Genomic DNA, 18,636 nt, shown 5'->3' with positions numbered 1-18,636 from the left:
ACAGGGCCTGAAGGCAAGTAATAGCAAGATGGCAGCCACGGGACCTAGAAAGGGGAGAAGCCATGTTGCCCAACTCCAGAGGTTGGTATAAGAGTTTGAAAGGCATTGTCTGATTTCAGAAGCCTTTTCCTGTAAGTGCTGGGAGGCATCTCATACTATCCCTGATTGGTTAGTGTAAAACAACACTCTTCCCCTAAGAAGGTGCAGAGTCCTCCTTTCTCAGCAGTGATGAGGTCTAGGCCTCAGAGGTTTTGGAGTGTCACTGTTGTCAGTCTATTTGGGATTGTAGAGTAAGGATAGATTTCATTGTTTCTTGTAAACTGTCTGAGAGATCCTTTTAGAGTGTGTGGTAGTAGGATAATACATGTTATACTGTTAACTTTTAGCAAAGTTTACTTTTGTTGAAAAACTTGTAAGTTTGGGATTTCAATTATACTTTGCTATTAATAAGACCTCGTTCAGTCCGTATTAACTTAGAGTTGGTGTAGATGGCTCCTTCCTGATACTGTAAGTACTTTAAGGTTTGGCTGAGTGCAAACAACTCGCACGTTTGAACAGACCAATTATTAGGCAATTTTTCTAACTCTGCTTCTACAAGAGTTTCCTTATTACTTACTGAATACCCATTGTGTCTTTTTCCCTTAATCACCCAGGAGGAACCATCTATCATCCTGTTCTGAGTTCCTCCTAGATCTGGTAGGACCTTTGTATGGTAATTAATTAAGATTTAGATCCCCTGTTAGGAAACTTGTTGGTTTAAAGATTTTTGATAGGAAGGCTACAGGTTGTCAGTGGCCTCAGTGCTGTCAGGCTACACCCTTGTTTACGCTGACAACAAGGTGGTATTGGAGTGTTATAGGGTTACAGAGAGAGCTTCAATTATCAATTATAGGTTTTAAATTTACCCTGGCTTTTAAAGGAATAGAGTACACTGTTTTTTCTTTACTACTTCTATCTCTCTTTCTCTTTGACTTCTTCTTTGTCTCCTTCTGACTCCCTTTTTTGTCTGTCTCTCCCTCCCTCTCTTTGACTTTGTCTTTTTCTTTCTTTCTCTCTGACTCCCTCTTTGTCCCTCTCTTCCTCTCTCTGTCTCTCTCTTTCTGACTCCCTTTTTGTCTCTGTCTCTTCCTCTCTCTCTCTCTGACTTTCTGTCTATTGAGAGGTGAAGCCAGCTGGACTTCTGGGTCAGGTAGGGACTTGGAGAACTTTTCTGTCTAGCTAAAGGATTGTAAACACAACAACCAGTGCTCTGTGTCTAGCTAAACGTTTGTAAATGCACCAATCAGCACTCTGTAAAAATGCACCAATCAGTGTTCTGTGTCTAGCTAAAGGTTTGTAAACGTGCCAACCAGCACTCTGTAAAAACGGACCAATCAGCACTCTGTAAAATGGACCAATCAGCACTCTGTAAAATGGACCAATCAGCAGGATGTGGGTGGGGCCAAATAAGGGAATAAAAGCTGGCCACCCAAGAGAGCAGCAGCAACCCGCTCCGGTCTCCTTCCATGCCATGGAACAGTTCTTCTTTTGCTCTTTGCAATAAATCTTGCTGCTGCTCACTTTTTGGGTCCCCACTACCTTTATGAGCTGTAACAATCACCGCGAAGGTCTGCAGCTTCACTCCTGAAGCCAGCAAGACCACGAACCCACCAGGAGGAACAAACAACTCCGGACGTGCCATGTTTAAGAGCTGTAACACTCACTGTGAAGGTCTGTGGCTTCACTCCTGAAGTCAGTGAGACCACGAAACCACTGGGAGGAATGAACAACTCTGGACATGTCACCTTTAAGAGCTCTAACACTCACTGCAAATGTCTGCAGCTTCTGGACACAATACTATTCATTCTCACCTTAAAGACAAGGAAACTAAGGCAAAGAACAGTCAACTAATAAGTCCAAGTATACAGAGCTGCTAAGGAATAGTCTGTCTGATCCCAAAGGCTATGTCATAACTGCTTCCCTATACTGCCTCTCAGCAGAGGTAAAAGTCAAGTTTTTTTCATCACTGCCACCCCACCAGGCCCAGCTTAGTGCCTGACACAGGGAGATGCTTAATCAATGCTGATTGTTATTGAGTGGAGTAGAAATGCAAGGCACAGTGAGCCCCTTTGCTGTGACTGATGGGGTGTCTGATTTTCTGCTATAAAGAGAAGGAGAGTTCTGTATCAACACACTCCTCTGGCTCCTAGCTCTCTCTGTTCTACTTTGTTTATCACATTTCCCTACTCCTCCTCATTCGTAACTGCACCATGTTGATTCAAAATTGCAGCTTAGTGCAGACAAAGGGAAAACAGAACTCTGAATGACCCCAAAGGGAAAACTGAATTCTGAATGACCCCTGTGGGTTTGAGAGAAGAGAAGCAGGAACTTGAGAGAGGAGGAAGAGAGAAAATAATTAAAATTTATCATTTTAACTTAATATTTAACCAAATGATAGCAAAATCTTATCTGAAATTGGAAAAGTCAAGGTTTTGAGTGCTGGTTCAGTGCCCATTTCTTTATGATTTGATAGTCTGAGAAGAATATGATGGGTGTGGCTTAAAAACCTAGATCACGTGTGTAGTTGGAATTGGGTGTTATATGAGCAAACAAAATAAATACCTGTGCAATATACCTGCTTTATGTACTCAAGCAGAGAAGAAATCCACAAGTACTCACCAGTCTCCTGGTCTGCAGAGAAGACAGAATCAATATGAGCACAGCAGGAAAAGTAAGCACAAAATATATTACTGTTGGTAATATATTCGATTCAATATAACAAATAAAGGAATACAGTATCTGATGAATAACTTAAAATTAATATCTAAATTAGAAATGATACACTGGAATATGATATGCAATATATGCTATAATATGTAATGTATACTGAACTACAGTGGAAATAAGCTATTCCTAAATACCTTCAAAAAGAATATATAGCATCTGTATCTATTAAGTCTTTATTTCCTACATTAAATAAATTTGTAGTAAAGTGATAGTTTATTCCAAGCTAATCATGACTGATTTGTAAATCTAAAGTTAGGAAAGTCTTTAATCAGAAGCTATCTTTATATTAAGAAACCATAATTTAAATGTGTTATTATTTGTATTCATATTTTTTGTGAACACAAGAAAGTTAAGTCTGACAAAACTTTTATGAGAGAAATTTGAGAAGGTTTTGAAATATACTTTTAATCTTACTATACAATATCTTACAAAATACTCATTGATCTCACAGCATTAGAATCATCAAGGTTAAGCAAGACATCACATGCAAATTCCGTTTAAAGGGGGCCCATTATGACACAATTCAGGCAATTTCCACAGAAATCTTATGGAACACTGTCTCCCCTATATAAAAGTCAATATGATCTTACAGAAAAATAATAATGCAATTTGAATCACTTATTAGCACTCAGAACACAAATATTTGTTTTTTTCTTCTATAAATTTATACTTATTTTTTCAATGTGTTTACAGGTGCACAGAAATGCATGTGGTCATTCAATATAATCAATTGATATTATTAATTGCCTAATTTAAAAAACACCTGTGCAACTATTTCCAGCCATTTGTTGTGCTAGGAGTGTATCACACAATAAAATATCTCACTATGATAATTCAGTTTAAAGGTTCTGAGGCTTATCTCTATGCTGTGCAACAAAACAGGCTCATATCAATAAGACTGATTGGAAATCACATGAGTGGCCCATTGGTACTGTTCTTACACCACTTCACTTTACTTTCATTCATTATTGATTAATATTTACATTCCTCATAGAAAATAATTAGAAAAAAGAAAATTTAAATTTACCATTTACTAAACTCGACTTAAAAGAAATAATGAGTTCATAGAGCAAAAGTAGAAACCAATCATTAATGAAAATAATAACTGATGAAATAGATAATTAATCCTCCCCTCTTGAGTGCAACATCAATAACTTAGCTTTTTGACAGCATTTCATTTATGTTTACCCATCCTGCATTTTATTTTCCTCAATCCTAAATTGTGACAATACTAATGTCTATTTCATAAGGTAGTTGTGAGAATTCAATAAATTAATAGTGAAAAGCACTTAGAATAGTACCTGGTAAATAAAAATAAGTCAATAAATATTAGCCACTATTTTTATTGTTGCCATTTAACTTTTTGATATTTACTACCACGGAGTACTGAAAACGTTCGGCTACATTAATTTTTTCATTTGTTTGTTTGTTTGGAGACGGAGTATCTTTCTATTGCCCAGACTGGAGTGCAATTGTGATCTCAGCTCACTGCAACATCTGCCTCCCGGGTTCAAGTGATTCTCCTGCCTCAGCCTCCCAAGTAGCTGAGATTACAGGTGCACGCCACCACGCTTGGCTAATTTTAGCATTTTTAGTAGAGACAGGTTTCACCATGTTGGTCAGGCTGGTCTCCAACTCTTGACTTCAGGTGATCCGCCCACCTCGGCCTCCCAAAGTGCTGGGATTAAAGGGGTGGGCAACCACACCCGGCCTGATCTTTATTCTCTGGATAGCCAGCTTTGAGACTTCAGGAAAATTATTCAATCACTGAGTCTGTTGATCCTCAATTATTTCAGATGTAGTAAGACCAATAATTCAATAGTACTGTCCTGGTAGCATCCTTTTTAGGTTTAAAAGTAATACATATTGTTTACAACAGCACAATTCGCAATTGCAAAAATATGGAAACATCCTAAATGCCCATCAACCAATGAGTGGATAAAGAGAATGTGGTATATGTACACCATGAGATACTACTCAGCCATAAAATGAAACAAAATAATGGCCTTTGCAGCCACTTGGATGAAGCTGGAGGCCATTATTTTAAGTGAAGTAACTCAAGAATGGAAAACCAAATACCATATGGTCTCACTTACAAGTGGGAGCTAAGCTATGAGGATACAAAGGCATAAGAATGATATAGTGGACTTTGGTTAGGGATAAAAGACTACACATTGGGTACAGTGTACACTGCTCGGGTGACAGGTGCACCAAATCTCAGAAATCACCACTAAAGAACTTATCCATGTAATCAAAAACCACCTGCACCCCAAAAACTATTGAAATTAAAAATAAATAAATTTTAGAAATAAAAATAATGCATGTAACTCACTCAGCACAAGCCACAGTGCACCTGTCACATCATAGGCACCTGACAATCAGAAACTCCTACTATTAGAACTTTATTTCCAAGTATTCTGATATTTATTTTGGCATGGACCACATTGAAAATCCTGCAAAGTTGAAGGATTTGACAAATGAATAATGAAAATTAATTGGCAGAAGATGAAATTTCAATTGAATTTTTATTATATTTGCAATTATGTTGATTCTCTATAGAAAGAGCTCTGTGAATTGTACATGCTTTACCACAATAAAGATGGGTTTTACAGTACACTGCCAAGCACTGGAAATATGTGATCAGCTTTTATTTTTAAGGACATCCGTGGATAAGCTTGCTAGCTAGAAACTCAAATACACAGTTTCTCCAGTTTTTAAATACATGTGTGTGGTCTGCGTGCACACACACACACACACACACACACACACACACACAAACACACATACACAACACCAACTCTAACCTCTGTAATTTTGGGCTCAAATCTAAGCTGGAAGGAGTCTCTGCACATAAATGAGATGACAAAACAGGCTGCCAACGCTAAGTTTCAAATGGGTGTTTGAGAGAAGTAACACACAGAAGTGGAGAGAGAAAATTGAAAGAGGACAATAGGCAAATAGAGAAAGAGACATCATCCTAAGCAGGAAGGTAAATGTATAACTGTTTTTATGGAGTCAGATCCTTTTGGCCTAAGCAGAAAATTGAGCAAGAAAGCAGTGTATTTTGGACAGACACTGACTCTGTCAGCAAAGTAAAGGTGACTTAGAACATGTACCAGCCAATAGTTGTGGGTAAACAGGTGTCTTCAGGACAGTGTTAGAATATATCAGGATTAAACATCTTTGGAGAAAAAAAAAAGCCAAAAGAATAACCTAAATGAATACATTCCATTTTATTTAAGTGCTTTATTGTACTTAACCCTGTTTATCTTTCCTTATGTTATTGCTTTTTTAAAAGATACTCTTATTCTCTTTATAAACCAGATGACTTCATTTCTATGCAACACTTGTTAGGTGCCAGACATGGGACTCAATGTTGCATGTACAAAGATGAAAAGACACAATATCTGACTGCAAGTGTGGGAAAACACTGGTACCATCTTTCTGTTTGATGTTCTAGGTAATCAAATGCAAAGCAGCTGTGCTATGGGAGTTAAAGAAACCCTTTTCCATTGAGGAGGTAGAGGTTGCACCTCCTAAGGCTCATGAAGTTCGCATTAAGGTGAAATACTTTTTCCATTTGTATTTAATTTTAAGTTTAAAAAACTCAGAAAATACTAAAAATAGAAACATCCAAAATCCACTAGAGGTATTTTTTATATAATTATCCAGAAAATAAAATTACATTCGTTGTCAAGGAAAGTATAAATTTTTCAGTTTTTTAAAGTGGGCAAACAGTACATGAAGTATAACTCCAGCGAAATACAAAAGAATTTATAGGTTTGTACAGAAAAAAATGCAAAGGGATATATATCAAGACTTCACAATCAATTTGCATTAGATATTTTCTTGGTGTTAATTTGCAATTTCTACTTCTTTTTCTTTTAACTATGCATTCTTCTATGTTATACAAGACAAAAATTTTAGGATCAATTATCTCACAGATTATTCTAAATTGTTAAATTCAAGGGAGAAAGGCAGAGGAAGGTTTTAGACTGGATAACCTTGGAGATAAACTGAATCTGTCATATTTGGGAATAGTAGGGATTATCAGCAAAACCCTTGAGAATATTTTAGAATAACAATTTTAGAAAATTGGGTTTGTTAAGTCCATCTGACAGTCATAATCTTTTCTGAATCTAAACATCTTCTCTTAATTCTGTAGATGGTGGCTGCAGGAATCTGTCGTTCAGATGACCATGTGGTTAGTGGTACCGTGGTGACCCCCCTTCCTGCGATTTTAGGCCATGAGGCAGCCGGCATCGTGGAGAGTGTTGGAGAAGGGGTGACTACAGTCAAACCAGGTACAGGATTCACACTCAGGGAACATGCCTTGGTTCACCATCACAAGATTAGTCAGCCTGGATAAGGAAACCGAGGCAATGAAAGACGAAAGGGCTTGCACAAAGTCACAGGGCAGCTGGGACTTCAGGGGTTTCCTCCTTCCCTCTCTGCTTGCCTGACTCAAGCATGTATGACTTCAGGCACTCGTGCGTGTATTCTACCCTTCAACCTTTATGTACTATCTACTAGATGCCAGGCACTAGGTTAGAGCCTGGAGATATATGAGGATCAAAAGAGACACAGTGCCTACCAGTGTGGAATTCATAATCTAGTAACTTCCATGTTAGTGTTAGCTGAACACTGTCTTCTGTAAGGGCCCAAAAAACTATAAATGGGAGGGGAGAAAACAAAACGTAAGTATGGACACTGTTCTGTGCTGAGTTCACAAAATGGAGGCTACATGGTTACGTCTGAACAAACATGACCTTTCCTTAGGTGACCTATGCAGCTCCTTCACCAATTTCCTCTTCCAACATGGTCTCTCTTCCTGAGCATGGAATCAATGAAACTGACTAGGTGAAAGAAAATGAAAGAAACATAGCAGGAGCCATCCACCATCAACAATGTCTGCCTTATTACCTTCGGCCATGCTTAAATGTGACTGATTATGGATTACAAATTATTTTATCTTCAATATTTATTTTACCTAATCTTATTATGTATTAATAGAAATATTTCTATATTAATTAAGGATGAATAACTAGGACATTTCCATACCATCGTTTTATATGAACTTTACCTATAAAATGTTATGCACCAATCATTTTTCTTGGTCTTGTGAAATAGATAGCATAGGTGATTAAAAATAAAATTTGTCTTTAACTCTAAATAATCACTTTAGCCAGTGGATTCGACCTGTCCACTTAGCAAGTACTAATTTAGACAGTGAAAAGAAAATAATAAAATAAATTGTCCAATTTGAGTTTTAGCTCTTACTATTTCCTTTACTCAGAAAAAAATTAATAACAAAATGACTGCCTTATTTCTCACCCCTCCTCCTTCCACCATAACAGTAAAAATAGATAATTCACAAATTACTAGCTAAAAACACTTGAAAGTCAATTCTTATCCTAAAAGAAAGTGTCTAACTTATTGTGGAGGGTAGAAATTTTCAGATAAATTTCTGTAATTCTTCTTTGTCCTATTTTTGTTAGTTTTTCTCAAAAAAGAACTAAGATCTTTTTGAAAACATTCATTTTATAATAAAGATAAACCTAGTCTCTTTGAAAAGCCAAGATCTATGTTAAAAATCTCATTTTTGTTGTAAATCAAATTCTTACAAAATACCAGATCTTCCCAACATCTACTGGGACTAAAATAGGCTACTTTCAACTAAAATTTATATTTATACTTACAGCAAAAATATTTAATTAAGATTTAATTAGACAAGGATTACATAAATTATATCTGCAAAGCCTCCAGGATAAATTAGTGCACTGCATAAAAGTTTATTAATACAGTTGATGGAATTTTTTTAATCCATCTTGTTTCCCACACTTGCATTTTCTCTTTAAGATTCTTCAGGCACTTATAAACCCAAACCAAAAAACAAGGCCTTGGCAGGCAATGACAAATGACATAGTTGTGACTAGACCCTATTTCTTAGAAACTTTTCAGACACATAATTCTAATCTATACATGTGAGCTTTAAGTTTTTGCTCTATTAATTCCTGCATAGAAATTTAAGAAGTATTTATTTTATTCCTCTCCAGGTGATAAAGTCATCCCGCTCTTTACTCCTCAGTGTGGAAAATGCAGAATTTGTAAAAACCCAGAAAGCAACTACTGCTTGAAAAATGAGTAAGTTTCTGATGCTTTCTTTGCACAGACTTTGAGTCTGCACATTAGTTATGGTCCTGTCTCATGCCTTTGTGTGTCTTTGTATTGCACTGCCCAGTGTGAGCAATCCTCGGGGGACCCTGCAGGACGGCACCAGGAGGTTCACCTGCAGGGGGAAGCCCATTCACCACTTCCTTGGCACCAGCACCTTCTCCCAGTACACGGTGGTGGATGAGAATGCAGTAGCCAAAATTGATGCAGCCTCGCCCCTGGAGAAGGTCTGCCTCATTGGCTGTGGATTTTCGACTGGTTATGGGTCTGCAGTCAAAGTTGCCAAGGTAGAAATGACAATGGATGATAAAACCGGTTACACGCAGACTGTCAGGAACCAAAAGGGAAGCAATTTCTTGCAAGAATCAGAAATTATTTTTGTAGATTTGAAGTGTCGATTAAGAGTAGAAAAACGACCCAGAAAGAATTGAGAGCACAGGCTAGAAATTTCACCAATTTATCGCAGATAAAAAGTTGTTGAGTTAAGAAAATGTAAAGATGTCATTTTCAATAATTTTTCGTCTGAATTAGCTGTTTATGGGATCATGAAATTTTAGGTCTGTGAACTAACTCATATAGTAATTCAATCAAAAATTAGAGAGCGCCTATACATGCCTCAGGCACCATAGGTTCTGCTAGGCTCAGACAGCAAAAGTAAATGAAATGAAGCGTTTGCCCTTGAGGACCATCTAGTCTGTGGATCCTCTACTCCCAGAATTAGGATCAACAGTAGAGTCCAAAACCTTACCTGACGCACCTCCAAACCAAGGCTCACCCACTCTGTGGATTCTTAGAAGGAAAGTTATGAAGCTTCAGTGATGTGTAATTTATTCATTATGACATTTCACTGCTAAAACTATCTTCCCTGGCATGAACACACACATATACTTCAGAAATGGTAAATTTAAAGCAGAAATTCTTTAAAGGCTCCTCATCTGAGTAGACTGAAAATCTAGTAGTATGCTTTGTTTTATGAAACCTAGATCGAAAGATATAAAGATATTTGCCCAAAATCTCACTTCTGCTTAATATGAGTGCTAAGACTAAAATATCTTTTACAAATCTCCTGCTGAATCTCAAATCACCATCCATAATTATTAGCACTTTTAAACCACAGTCACAAACAAGCCTTGTATTTTTCTAAGTAAGGTAGAAAGTGGTGCTGTCCCCCATAGTATTGAATAACACTTGGTGAATGAATGAGTGAAATAGACACCCTTAAGGGACTATAAGAATGAGATTATTTGGAAGAGGAACAGCATGTTACCCAAAAGGAAGGCTGACTATGGGATACTAGGTTTAATAAATAACCACTAGCCAATTTAAACAATTTAGAGGACGTCTTTTCCAAATTTTGGTGACTTTAGCACTTACTCCCTTGTTCAATTGCCTCATCTATTTTAATGGGTAATCTGAGCCTACCCAAGAACAGAAGCTGAGGATACTCATAACGACAGATTTTATTTATTATTAAAATATAGACTAATGTTTCATTGCTGTGTTGTTCACAAGTGTATATTTTAAAGCAGGGATATACTGGTCACGACTACTGAACAAAAATGAACACAGGAGTTAATTATTGAGAGTTTAAGTGGACTATTTTTCAGTCTCCTGGAGTAGCCTTTTCCACTTATTTTATTTTGCAAATATTGCCTTGGTGTATGTATAAGATACTGAAGCCGGCTATCAAGGGATTTCAGCAATTGAGAGTCCCTACAAGATTGTAATCACTGCCATCTGGATCTCAAAGATCATCCAATCCCCTGGTTCCCAGCCTGACCCATTGGAGTCCCTTGGGGACTTAGTTCCACCTGCAGAGATTCTCATTTAATTGGCATGGGCTATGACCTGGACTGTGGGATGTTTTTAAAGCTCCCCAGATGAATCTAATATGCAGCAGTTTCAGAGGGGTTGAACTACTCAACTAGTTCAACCCCTTGAATTTAAACATGAAGCATTTCAAGCCAAAACAGGTTTCGATAGCAGATTGGACAGAAGAGTCTGAGTAGTTCTTGATAACACACAAGACATGGCACTTTATAAAGCTTAAGCAATTTCTAACAAACATTATTTAATTCATTTTGGCATTTTTCTGAAAACATAGGTCACCCCAGGGTCTACCTGTGCTGTCTTTGGCCTGGGAGGGGTCGGCCTATCTGTTGTTATGGGCTGTAAAGCAGCTGGAGCGGCCAGGATCATTGCGGTGGACATCAACAAGGACAAATTTGCAAAGGCTAAAGAATTGGGTGCCACTGAATGCATCAACCCTCAAGACTACAAGAAACCCATTCAGGAGGTGCTAAAGGAAATGACTGATGGAGGTGTGGATTTTTCGTTTGAAGTCATCGGTCAGCTCGACACCATGGTATGTTCCATGACATGCCCTGAGATTTCTGCCTCTGCAACCTGGAGGATGCATTTAGGCAGTAGAATATACGTATTATGTATAAAGGATATTTTTAATGATGAATGGAAATTTCCCATCATCTTTTTGTTACCTGGCTTGTTTAATTTATTGTTATGAAAAATATTCCATTCAATCAGCTAAGCAAACCTGTCTCAAGTCATATTTCCTCAAGAAAAGAAAAAGGGCTTGTTTTTCTTAACACAGCCACTACAAATATACTTTATTAATTTTTAGTTTAAAATGCAAACTTAAATATATATAAATAATACAAATCATTTTCTCAAATTAAAAAGTTTTATTTTTCTTTTACATTCTTAACAAAAATATTTTAACAATTTTATGTATGCTTTTAATGAATTCCAAACTTTTTGACATAGTATTCTTTGATCAAAAGAAATGAGCAATTTTAGACCAACTATTATTTTATTAACGGAAAATATGCCCTAAGGAAAGTGACTGCTTTAATACATTGCTATATTTTATCACAGAAACTGGACAGTGCCTGACACAAAACTAGTACCCAGTACTACTTGGACTGAATACTTTAAATAAAGTCAACAGATTTTACCACCCGCAAAAGTTAAGAGCTACATATCTCATGGCATTGTTTATGAAACACACGAGACAATGCATGTAAAATACTTCGCACAATACAACCCATCATGTGGTTAGCTTCCAATAAATGTCAGCTGCCCCCTTTTTTATTTTATTTTATTTTATTTTATTTTTTTGAGACAGGGTCTCACTCTGTCACCAGGCTGGAGTGCAGTAATATGATTATAGCTCACTGCAGCCTTAACCTCCTGAGCTTAAGCGAGTTTCCTACCTCAGCCTCCAAAAATGCTGAGTACAGACATAAGCAACCATGCTGAGCCTCAGTTGGCATTATTGATATGAAATACTATTTCCAGTCTTGCAGTGCTTACGTCATCTTTGAATTATTACATGATATTACTTTCAAACAGTTACAAATATCAAAGGCAACGGGAAACATATCTCTAGCTATATTTTACCTACCCAGAATTATCTAGACTCCTACTGAAAAAGTCTCCAGAAACCAAAAAGTTTCCATTGCTGAGGTTTTCTAGAAGGTCCAGCAGTGTGGGTAACAGGGAGCAGCCCCCTGAGGTCAAAGTTCCCAGCAGCCTTGACCTGGGACAAATGCCAAAGAGGAATAAAGTGTCAAGAGAATCCAATTTTTTCCAGGGCTATAGCTTTTCTCTTTATGCTCTTTTTCTATATCTTCCTCCATTTTCTCATGTGGAACTGGAGTGTACATTATCTCAAGACACCAAATGTCTGATAGCCACATGTTCTAAGGATGTCAGTCTCCCAAAGGTCAGAATCCAAAACCAAAGAACTAATCATTATATACCTAGAGGGATCCTAAACCATTTTCTAACTACAGAACATGTTCCAAAAGCTGACTGGAAAAGATTTTCTGAACTGTCTTTTGAGGTTCCCAAATAATCAATGTAATTTAATGTAAAACCAATGTACATTTGGGGAGGTAAAAACAATGTTTAAAACATGTCCACTTGAGAAATGGACATAGAAATCTGTTAAAAAGGGAGGCTGTCAAGTGGACAAGAGACTAATTTTGGTGATATACTCATTTATCTTGTTCACCATCAAAATAGCTGAATCAAAGTATTGGGTTCAAAATACCTATGTAATAAATCAGTGAAAAATGAACCAACTCACAGATTGCCTAAGAATTATGTACACTTATACAAGGAACAGGACTTTATATATGTTTGTAATGATGTTTGCCTCTTTATTCCTTTATTAGGAAGAACTAAGGGCGCAACAATTTATTCGTCCATGCTTTCATTAAAATACCATTTTCTGGGCATTTCTTACATCCACAGCACTATCCTATGCAAAGAAAGGGGGAATGAAGGAGCAAAAGACATGATCTCTTCCCTCTACACACTCACAATCCAGCTAAGCCTATTACATGATATTGTGCATTATGAGTATGAACTATGCCACTCCACGTTAAGGATACTAAATGTTCACTTTATTCCAGATGGCTTCCCTATTATGTTGTCATGAGGCATGTGGCACAAGTGTCATTGTAGGGTTACCTCCTGATTCCCAGAACCTCTCAATAAACCCTATGCTGCTACTGACTGGACGCACGTGGAAAGGAGCTATTTTTGGAGGTATGTAGTTAGGCTTCAGAGCCAAATTCTCATTAACCTAAGAATTTCTCTCCTTTTATGAGTGACAAGGCAAGTTTTTGAAAAGCAATGAAATTAAAAATAAATTAAAATTTCTTTTCTATCTATAGTCTCCAATAATGCAGAACATTTTTCTTTTTTTTTTTTTTTTTGGAGATGAAGTCTTGCTCTGTCACACAAGGTAGAGTGCAGTGGCGCAATCTTGACTCACTGCAACCTCCACCTCGCAGGTTCAAGTGATTCTCCTATCTCAGCCTCCAGAGTAGCTGGGATTACAGGCATGCACCACTGTGCCCAGCTAATTTTTTTGGTAGAGATGAGGTTTCACTATGTTGGCCAAGCTGGTCTCAAACTCCTGACCTCAAATGATCTGCCCGCCTCGGCCTCCCAACATGCTCGTGCTGGGATTACAGGTGTGAGCCATCATGCCCAACCCCAAGATAGACTTTTCTGATGTCACTATTAACCAGGACTTTCATCTCCACCTCTTTTTGTACTTGTGACTGCATAAGGCAAGGAAATTTCTAGTAGGCCATGGAAATATACAACAATAAATCATATCTACACAAAAATCTAGACAACTAATAAATTTTCTTCTTAACCTTGGGCATAACATCTGTACTATAATTTCTCTGTGAGAGACAGAATAACTAAGAACCCTTGTTTATCTGTGATTTTTTTTTTAAGTCAAAGCACTGTAAAAGTATATTGAAGTATTCTATCTCTTATTATCCTCAGTTATAGCAGTCTGGAATGCAGCACCTTTTCTAGACTTTCATTTATTTGGAAAATCTTCTCTTCAGTTCTCCTACTTACCCTGGTTGAATCTAACATGATATTTTCTTCTTTTCAGGCTTTAAGAGTAAAGAATCTGTCCCCAAACTTGTGGCTGACTTTATGGCTAAGAAGTTTTCACTGGATGCATTAATAACAAATGTTTTACCTTTTGAAAAAATAAATGAAGGATTTGACTTGCTTCGCTCTGGAAAGAGGTAGATTTTAAGTTGTTTTTTTGTTTTGCTTTGTATTCTACAGTAGCGGGGGGTGTGTCTAGCAGAGAATGAAAAGGTGGAAGGATGAGAAAAAATTAGAGTGCCTTGGTTTTCCATTGCCAGTTCAATCTTTGCATGGAGCACATGTAAGATAATACTGTGAGAAGCTAAAAACAGTTGCTTTGCATTTCCTATTCTGCTGAAGCCAAATTATATTGATTACAGCATATCTGAATGATCAGTCACTCAGCCTTCTTTAAAAGAGAACACTCACTTTCGCCCCCATCCTCCTCCAAAAAAAGTTTAAACAACCATAATTATAACATGGAATCACTGACACCTCTGCCTGTCATATAAGTAAGTGTGACATCTAATGATTGTATATTAAAATTATTTTCAGGACATCCTCAGCATATTCATTATGGGAGTAGGTGGAACTACATTGGGATTGATTTCTAAGTAGATATTACTAGATTTTCCTTTTTCTTTTTTTGTCTTTGCAGTTTAGAAAAAAAATTTTACAAAGAAAAGTTGTTGTAAAAGAGAAGGGTACTGAACCCTATTTTAAATGTTTGTCTTACATTTTCTCTAAGTCTTAGAAAAATAAGCCAATTCTATTTCCTACCTCTAACATTTACACTTAACAAATCACCTAATATAATGAACTTTGTCACTTGCATTTATAAGAGACATAACTGGAAACAGGCAGTTATATCTAATCTCTGCCTTCTAGCTCCAGAGTCTGAGATTTTTCTGCTCTCCCACACTTATTTTCATGAGGTTTTCAACTTCAAATAGTGTTTCTTTGAAACTCACAAAACTATCATACTAGATACTTTATCCGACAAATATTCTTGAGGAAGGAAAGAAACTAGCACCCACAGAGCACCAGCTGTTCTTCTAAGTGTCTTACATGCATTTTCTCATGTGATTCCCAAACAACGCTCGGTGTCAGTCTCAATCTCACTATCTTAGAGAAGAGAAAACTAAGAAGCAGAGAAGGTATGACTTCGTCAAAATAATCAGGTGGTAGGGAGCCAGAATTCGAAGGAAGATCTTGTTAGCAAATCTATTCACTTTCTATTAAACCACACCGCCCCTCAAGAGTGCATATATATATATATATGGAAAACAGTATTCATCAAAGGTTAATTATCATTGTCATTATTATTATGTCGCAATTATCATTGTCATTATTATTATCATTGATATCATCATCATAGAATTGATAAGATGATGGCAAATAGAAATGACCAAAACCAGAGAACACTATTGAGCAACAAAAGAAGGCATGAAGCATGCCTAAATTCACTTTACAAGAATGCCATATAGTAATATGCATATGTAAATAAAATCTTATCAATAAGCAAAGATTAAAAATTGTGATATCAATATTGATAGGAGTAAGGTGACTTGGACACTTTCATATACTTTCAATAGTAATTGATACATCCTTTTGGGAAAGCAATTTGGTAATTTGTATCAGAAACCTCCAAAAAAAACCTAGATCCTTTGTTCCAGCAATACCATTTCTAAAAATTTATTCTATAGAAATAATCAACTCCAACATACATATATGTTTAAGCATGTTTACTTGTTATCAGTAATATAAATATTTAGAAACATTCGAAAAGTCCAACATTAAGAATATGATTTCATAAATTCCAACCAACTGTTAGAAATGAAAAAAAGACTTCATTGGCAAATTCTTAAAATGTAATTTTAAACTCATAAAACAAATCATATAAATTGTATTTATAAGATGATCCCAAATTTTCAAAAAGGACAATAGAAAATGTATCTGTGTCTAGAAAAAGTTGATAGAATTCAAGAAAACATTGACCATGATTACTCTGAGTTTGTAAGATTACAGATTTTTTTTACCGGCTTCTTCTGTCCTGTATTCTCTAAATTATGTGCATATATTTTTCTTATATGTGTATATACATACACACACCACACACATACTATATATATATAAAATTCTCAGTCGCAAAGATCATCTTTTCTTAAAAGTATGCATCAAAAGTTGATTTATAGAAAGGGCATTAATTCTAGTGTAAATGTTACATTTCTAATCTTCACAAGAACGAAGTATCTTAGAATTAATACAAATCAGCTGTATTCTCTACTTCTAAGAATCCTTAAACATCTCTGTATCAAAGGTCTATTAAACCTCCAGCATGGTCCTAACTTTATTAAATTATCTGTTCTGTCAGGCAAGATATCTATCATCTTATAATTTGTGCAAATTTGTATTTGGGTTTGAATCCCAACACCCTGTACTAGATGTGCGACCAGAGCAAGTTACACATCTTTCTAAGTCTCAGTTTTTATAATCTCTAAATGGAAATAATATGGAAACCAACTTCCTATTGTCATTGTTTAGGTTGAGATTTAAGTGAAAAAAATGCATGAAGCATGTGACAAATAGCAAAAACTTATTGCACGTTATTATCTATTATTGTTTTATAGTCCTTATTTTACCAGGAACGTGGGCATGCAAAAATGATTTTTTGAAGATGCTAATGTAGATCTGAAGTCTAAATGACAGGCATACTCAGGAGGTTTTGAGTGAGCTTAAGATTGAAGAAAACACAAGAGAAAATCAAAAAACATGAACTTCCCTTCACTTGACTTGACCCAAATGCATAGGGATGGGAATGGAGTGGCTGAGAACACATACAGATTTTCACTAAGTCACCTCAAATGCTCGTTGGACTCTCACATGGAAGCATGTGGGTTGTCTAAATGTTAACATAATGTCTCTTCTTTCCTATTGCAGTATCCGTACAGTCCTGACGTTTTGAAACAATACAGATGCCTTTCCTTGTAGCAGTTTTCAGCCTCCTCTACCCTACATGATCTGGAGCAACAGCTAGGAAATATCATTAATTCTGCTCTTCAGAGATGTTGAAAATAAATTACACTTGGGAGCTTTCCAAAGAAATGGAAATTGTTGGGAAATTATTTGTCAAGCAAATGTTTAAAATCCAAATGAGAACTAAATAAAGTGTTGAACATCAACTGGGGAATTGAAGCCAATAAACCTTCCTTCTTAACCATTTAACTTGTGTGCCATCTTTGCCATTGAGGAAAAATATTTCCTATGACTTCTTGCATTTTTGATATCTTCATAATTTTCAGTCATTTAATCCAGTGGAGGGGACCCTTCACTTGTCCTGAATATACACATGCTGGGCTATTGTACTTGAAGTCTTCTAACTCTACCTCACTTTTCACTGTCTGCATTTTCCCTTTTTTAATAAAATGTACCAAATCCCTAGGGTAAAAACTACAGTATAGTAAAGAATAGACTCAAATTTATAAGTGAAGAAGATCCAGAAGTTCTAAATCCAGGATTTTAATTAGTAACTCAAATAAAATGCCACACATTTTCATACAATGAAGGGAAGTGTTTTTATTGCTTTTATGCTATTTGTTTACAGTGAAAATATAATTGATTTTAAAAAATAAAAGTGGATTTTGTGCTTCATGTGACAAACTTAGGTTCAGTCACTAAATGTGAAAACTGAACTATTCCTAGAATCATGTTCAAAAAATCTGTAATTTTTGCTCATGAAAGTGCTTCATTAGCTAAACAGTCTTAGTTTATGATTCCAATTCAATGAAAATGAAGTATAAAGTAATTTAAAGTATTATGGTGGCTTTATATGTAGATACTGGGTGGCAAATGCTGTGAACACAGAGAGTACAATTGGTAACTAAGAAATGGCAAAAACACCTAAAGCAATGTGTTTTCCAAGTAGACACACACACACAAATGTATATTTTTGCAAAATTGTTTTTAGTCTGGAACTTTCCTATTAACTACCATGTCTTACATCGAGTCTATGATCCTAGAATTAGTTTAATATTTTGAATATGTAAAGGCCTGTGGTAGCCATTTGTTAATGCTTTTCCACTCTCAAGGGAAGATTTGCATTTTGAGCTTTATCTCTAAATGTGACATGCAAATATGATTCTTGGTAAGGGAGTTACAGCTGTCTCCAAAAATGCTGCTTGTTGCAATACATACAATCTATTTCATATTGTGGAAGACCCTAGACATAAAGTAAAATAGTCTATCATTTACTGTGTGACCTTCAGT

General features: G+C 36.2%; 1 protein-coding gene across 3 annotated transcripts; it reads left to right on the top strand.

The window, feature by feature from the left end:
- The first annotated feature begins 1,433 nt into the window (after positions 1 to 1,433).
- On the top strand, positions 1,434 to 17,593 carry LOC100451932 (alcohol dehydrogenase 1C). Of its 3 annotated transcripts, none has more exons than XM_054554223.1 (10): positions 1,434 to 1,710; positions 2,636 to 2,710; positions 6,227 to 6,328; positions 6,932 to 7,070; positions 8,823 to 8,910; positions 9,008 to 9,227; positions 11,045 to 11,305; positions 13,380 to 13,515; positions 14,387 to 14,525; positions 17,311 to 17,593. In XM_054554223.1, exons 2-10 carry the CDS (start codon positions 2,693 to 2,695, stop codon positions 17,333 to 17,335), a joined length of 1,128 nt encoding a protein of 375 aa, XP_054410198.1. In that variant the 5' UTR covers positions 1,434 to 1,710; positions 2,636 to 2,692; the 3' UTR covers positions 17,336 to 17,593. The 3 variants fall into 3 exon arrangements, with proteins under 3 accessions (XP_054410198.1, XP_054410197.1, XP_002815037.1); XM_054554222.1 differs by having other exon boundaries at positions 1,434 to 1,981; XM_002814991.6 differs by having other exon boundaries at positions 1,476 to 2,710; positions 17,311 to 17,590.
- Positions 17,594 to 18,636: the final 1,043 nt, after the last annotated feature.

The sequence above is a fragment of the Pongo abelii genome, chromosome 3 (assembly GCF_028885655.2).
Source record: "Pongo abelii isolate AG06213 chromosome 3, NHGRI_mPonAbe1-v2.0_pri, whole genome shotgun sequence".
Taxonomy (NCBI): Eukaryota; Metazoa; Chordata; class Mammalia; order Primates; family Hominidae; genus Pongo; species Pongo abelii.
This window is presented reverse-complemented; position numbering and strand designations above follow the sequence as displayed.

Bases quoted from the DNA above. Each gene is read 5' to 3' on its own strand.
- LOC100451932 (XM_054554223.1), top strand. The intron at 6,329-6,931 runs GTGAAATACTTT...TTAATTCTGTAG, and splicing joins CTCATGAAGTTCGCATTAAG to ATGGTGGCTGCAGGAATCTG. The intron at 14,526-17,310 runs GTAGATTTTAAG...TTCCTATTGCAG, and splicing joins TTGCTTCGCTCTGGAAAGAG to TATCCGTACAGTCCTGACGT.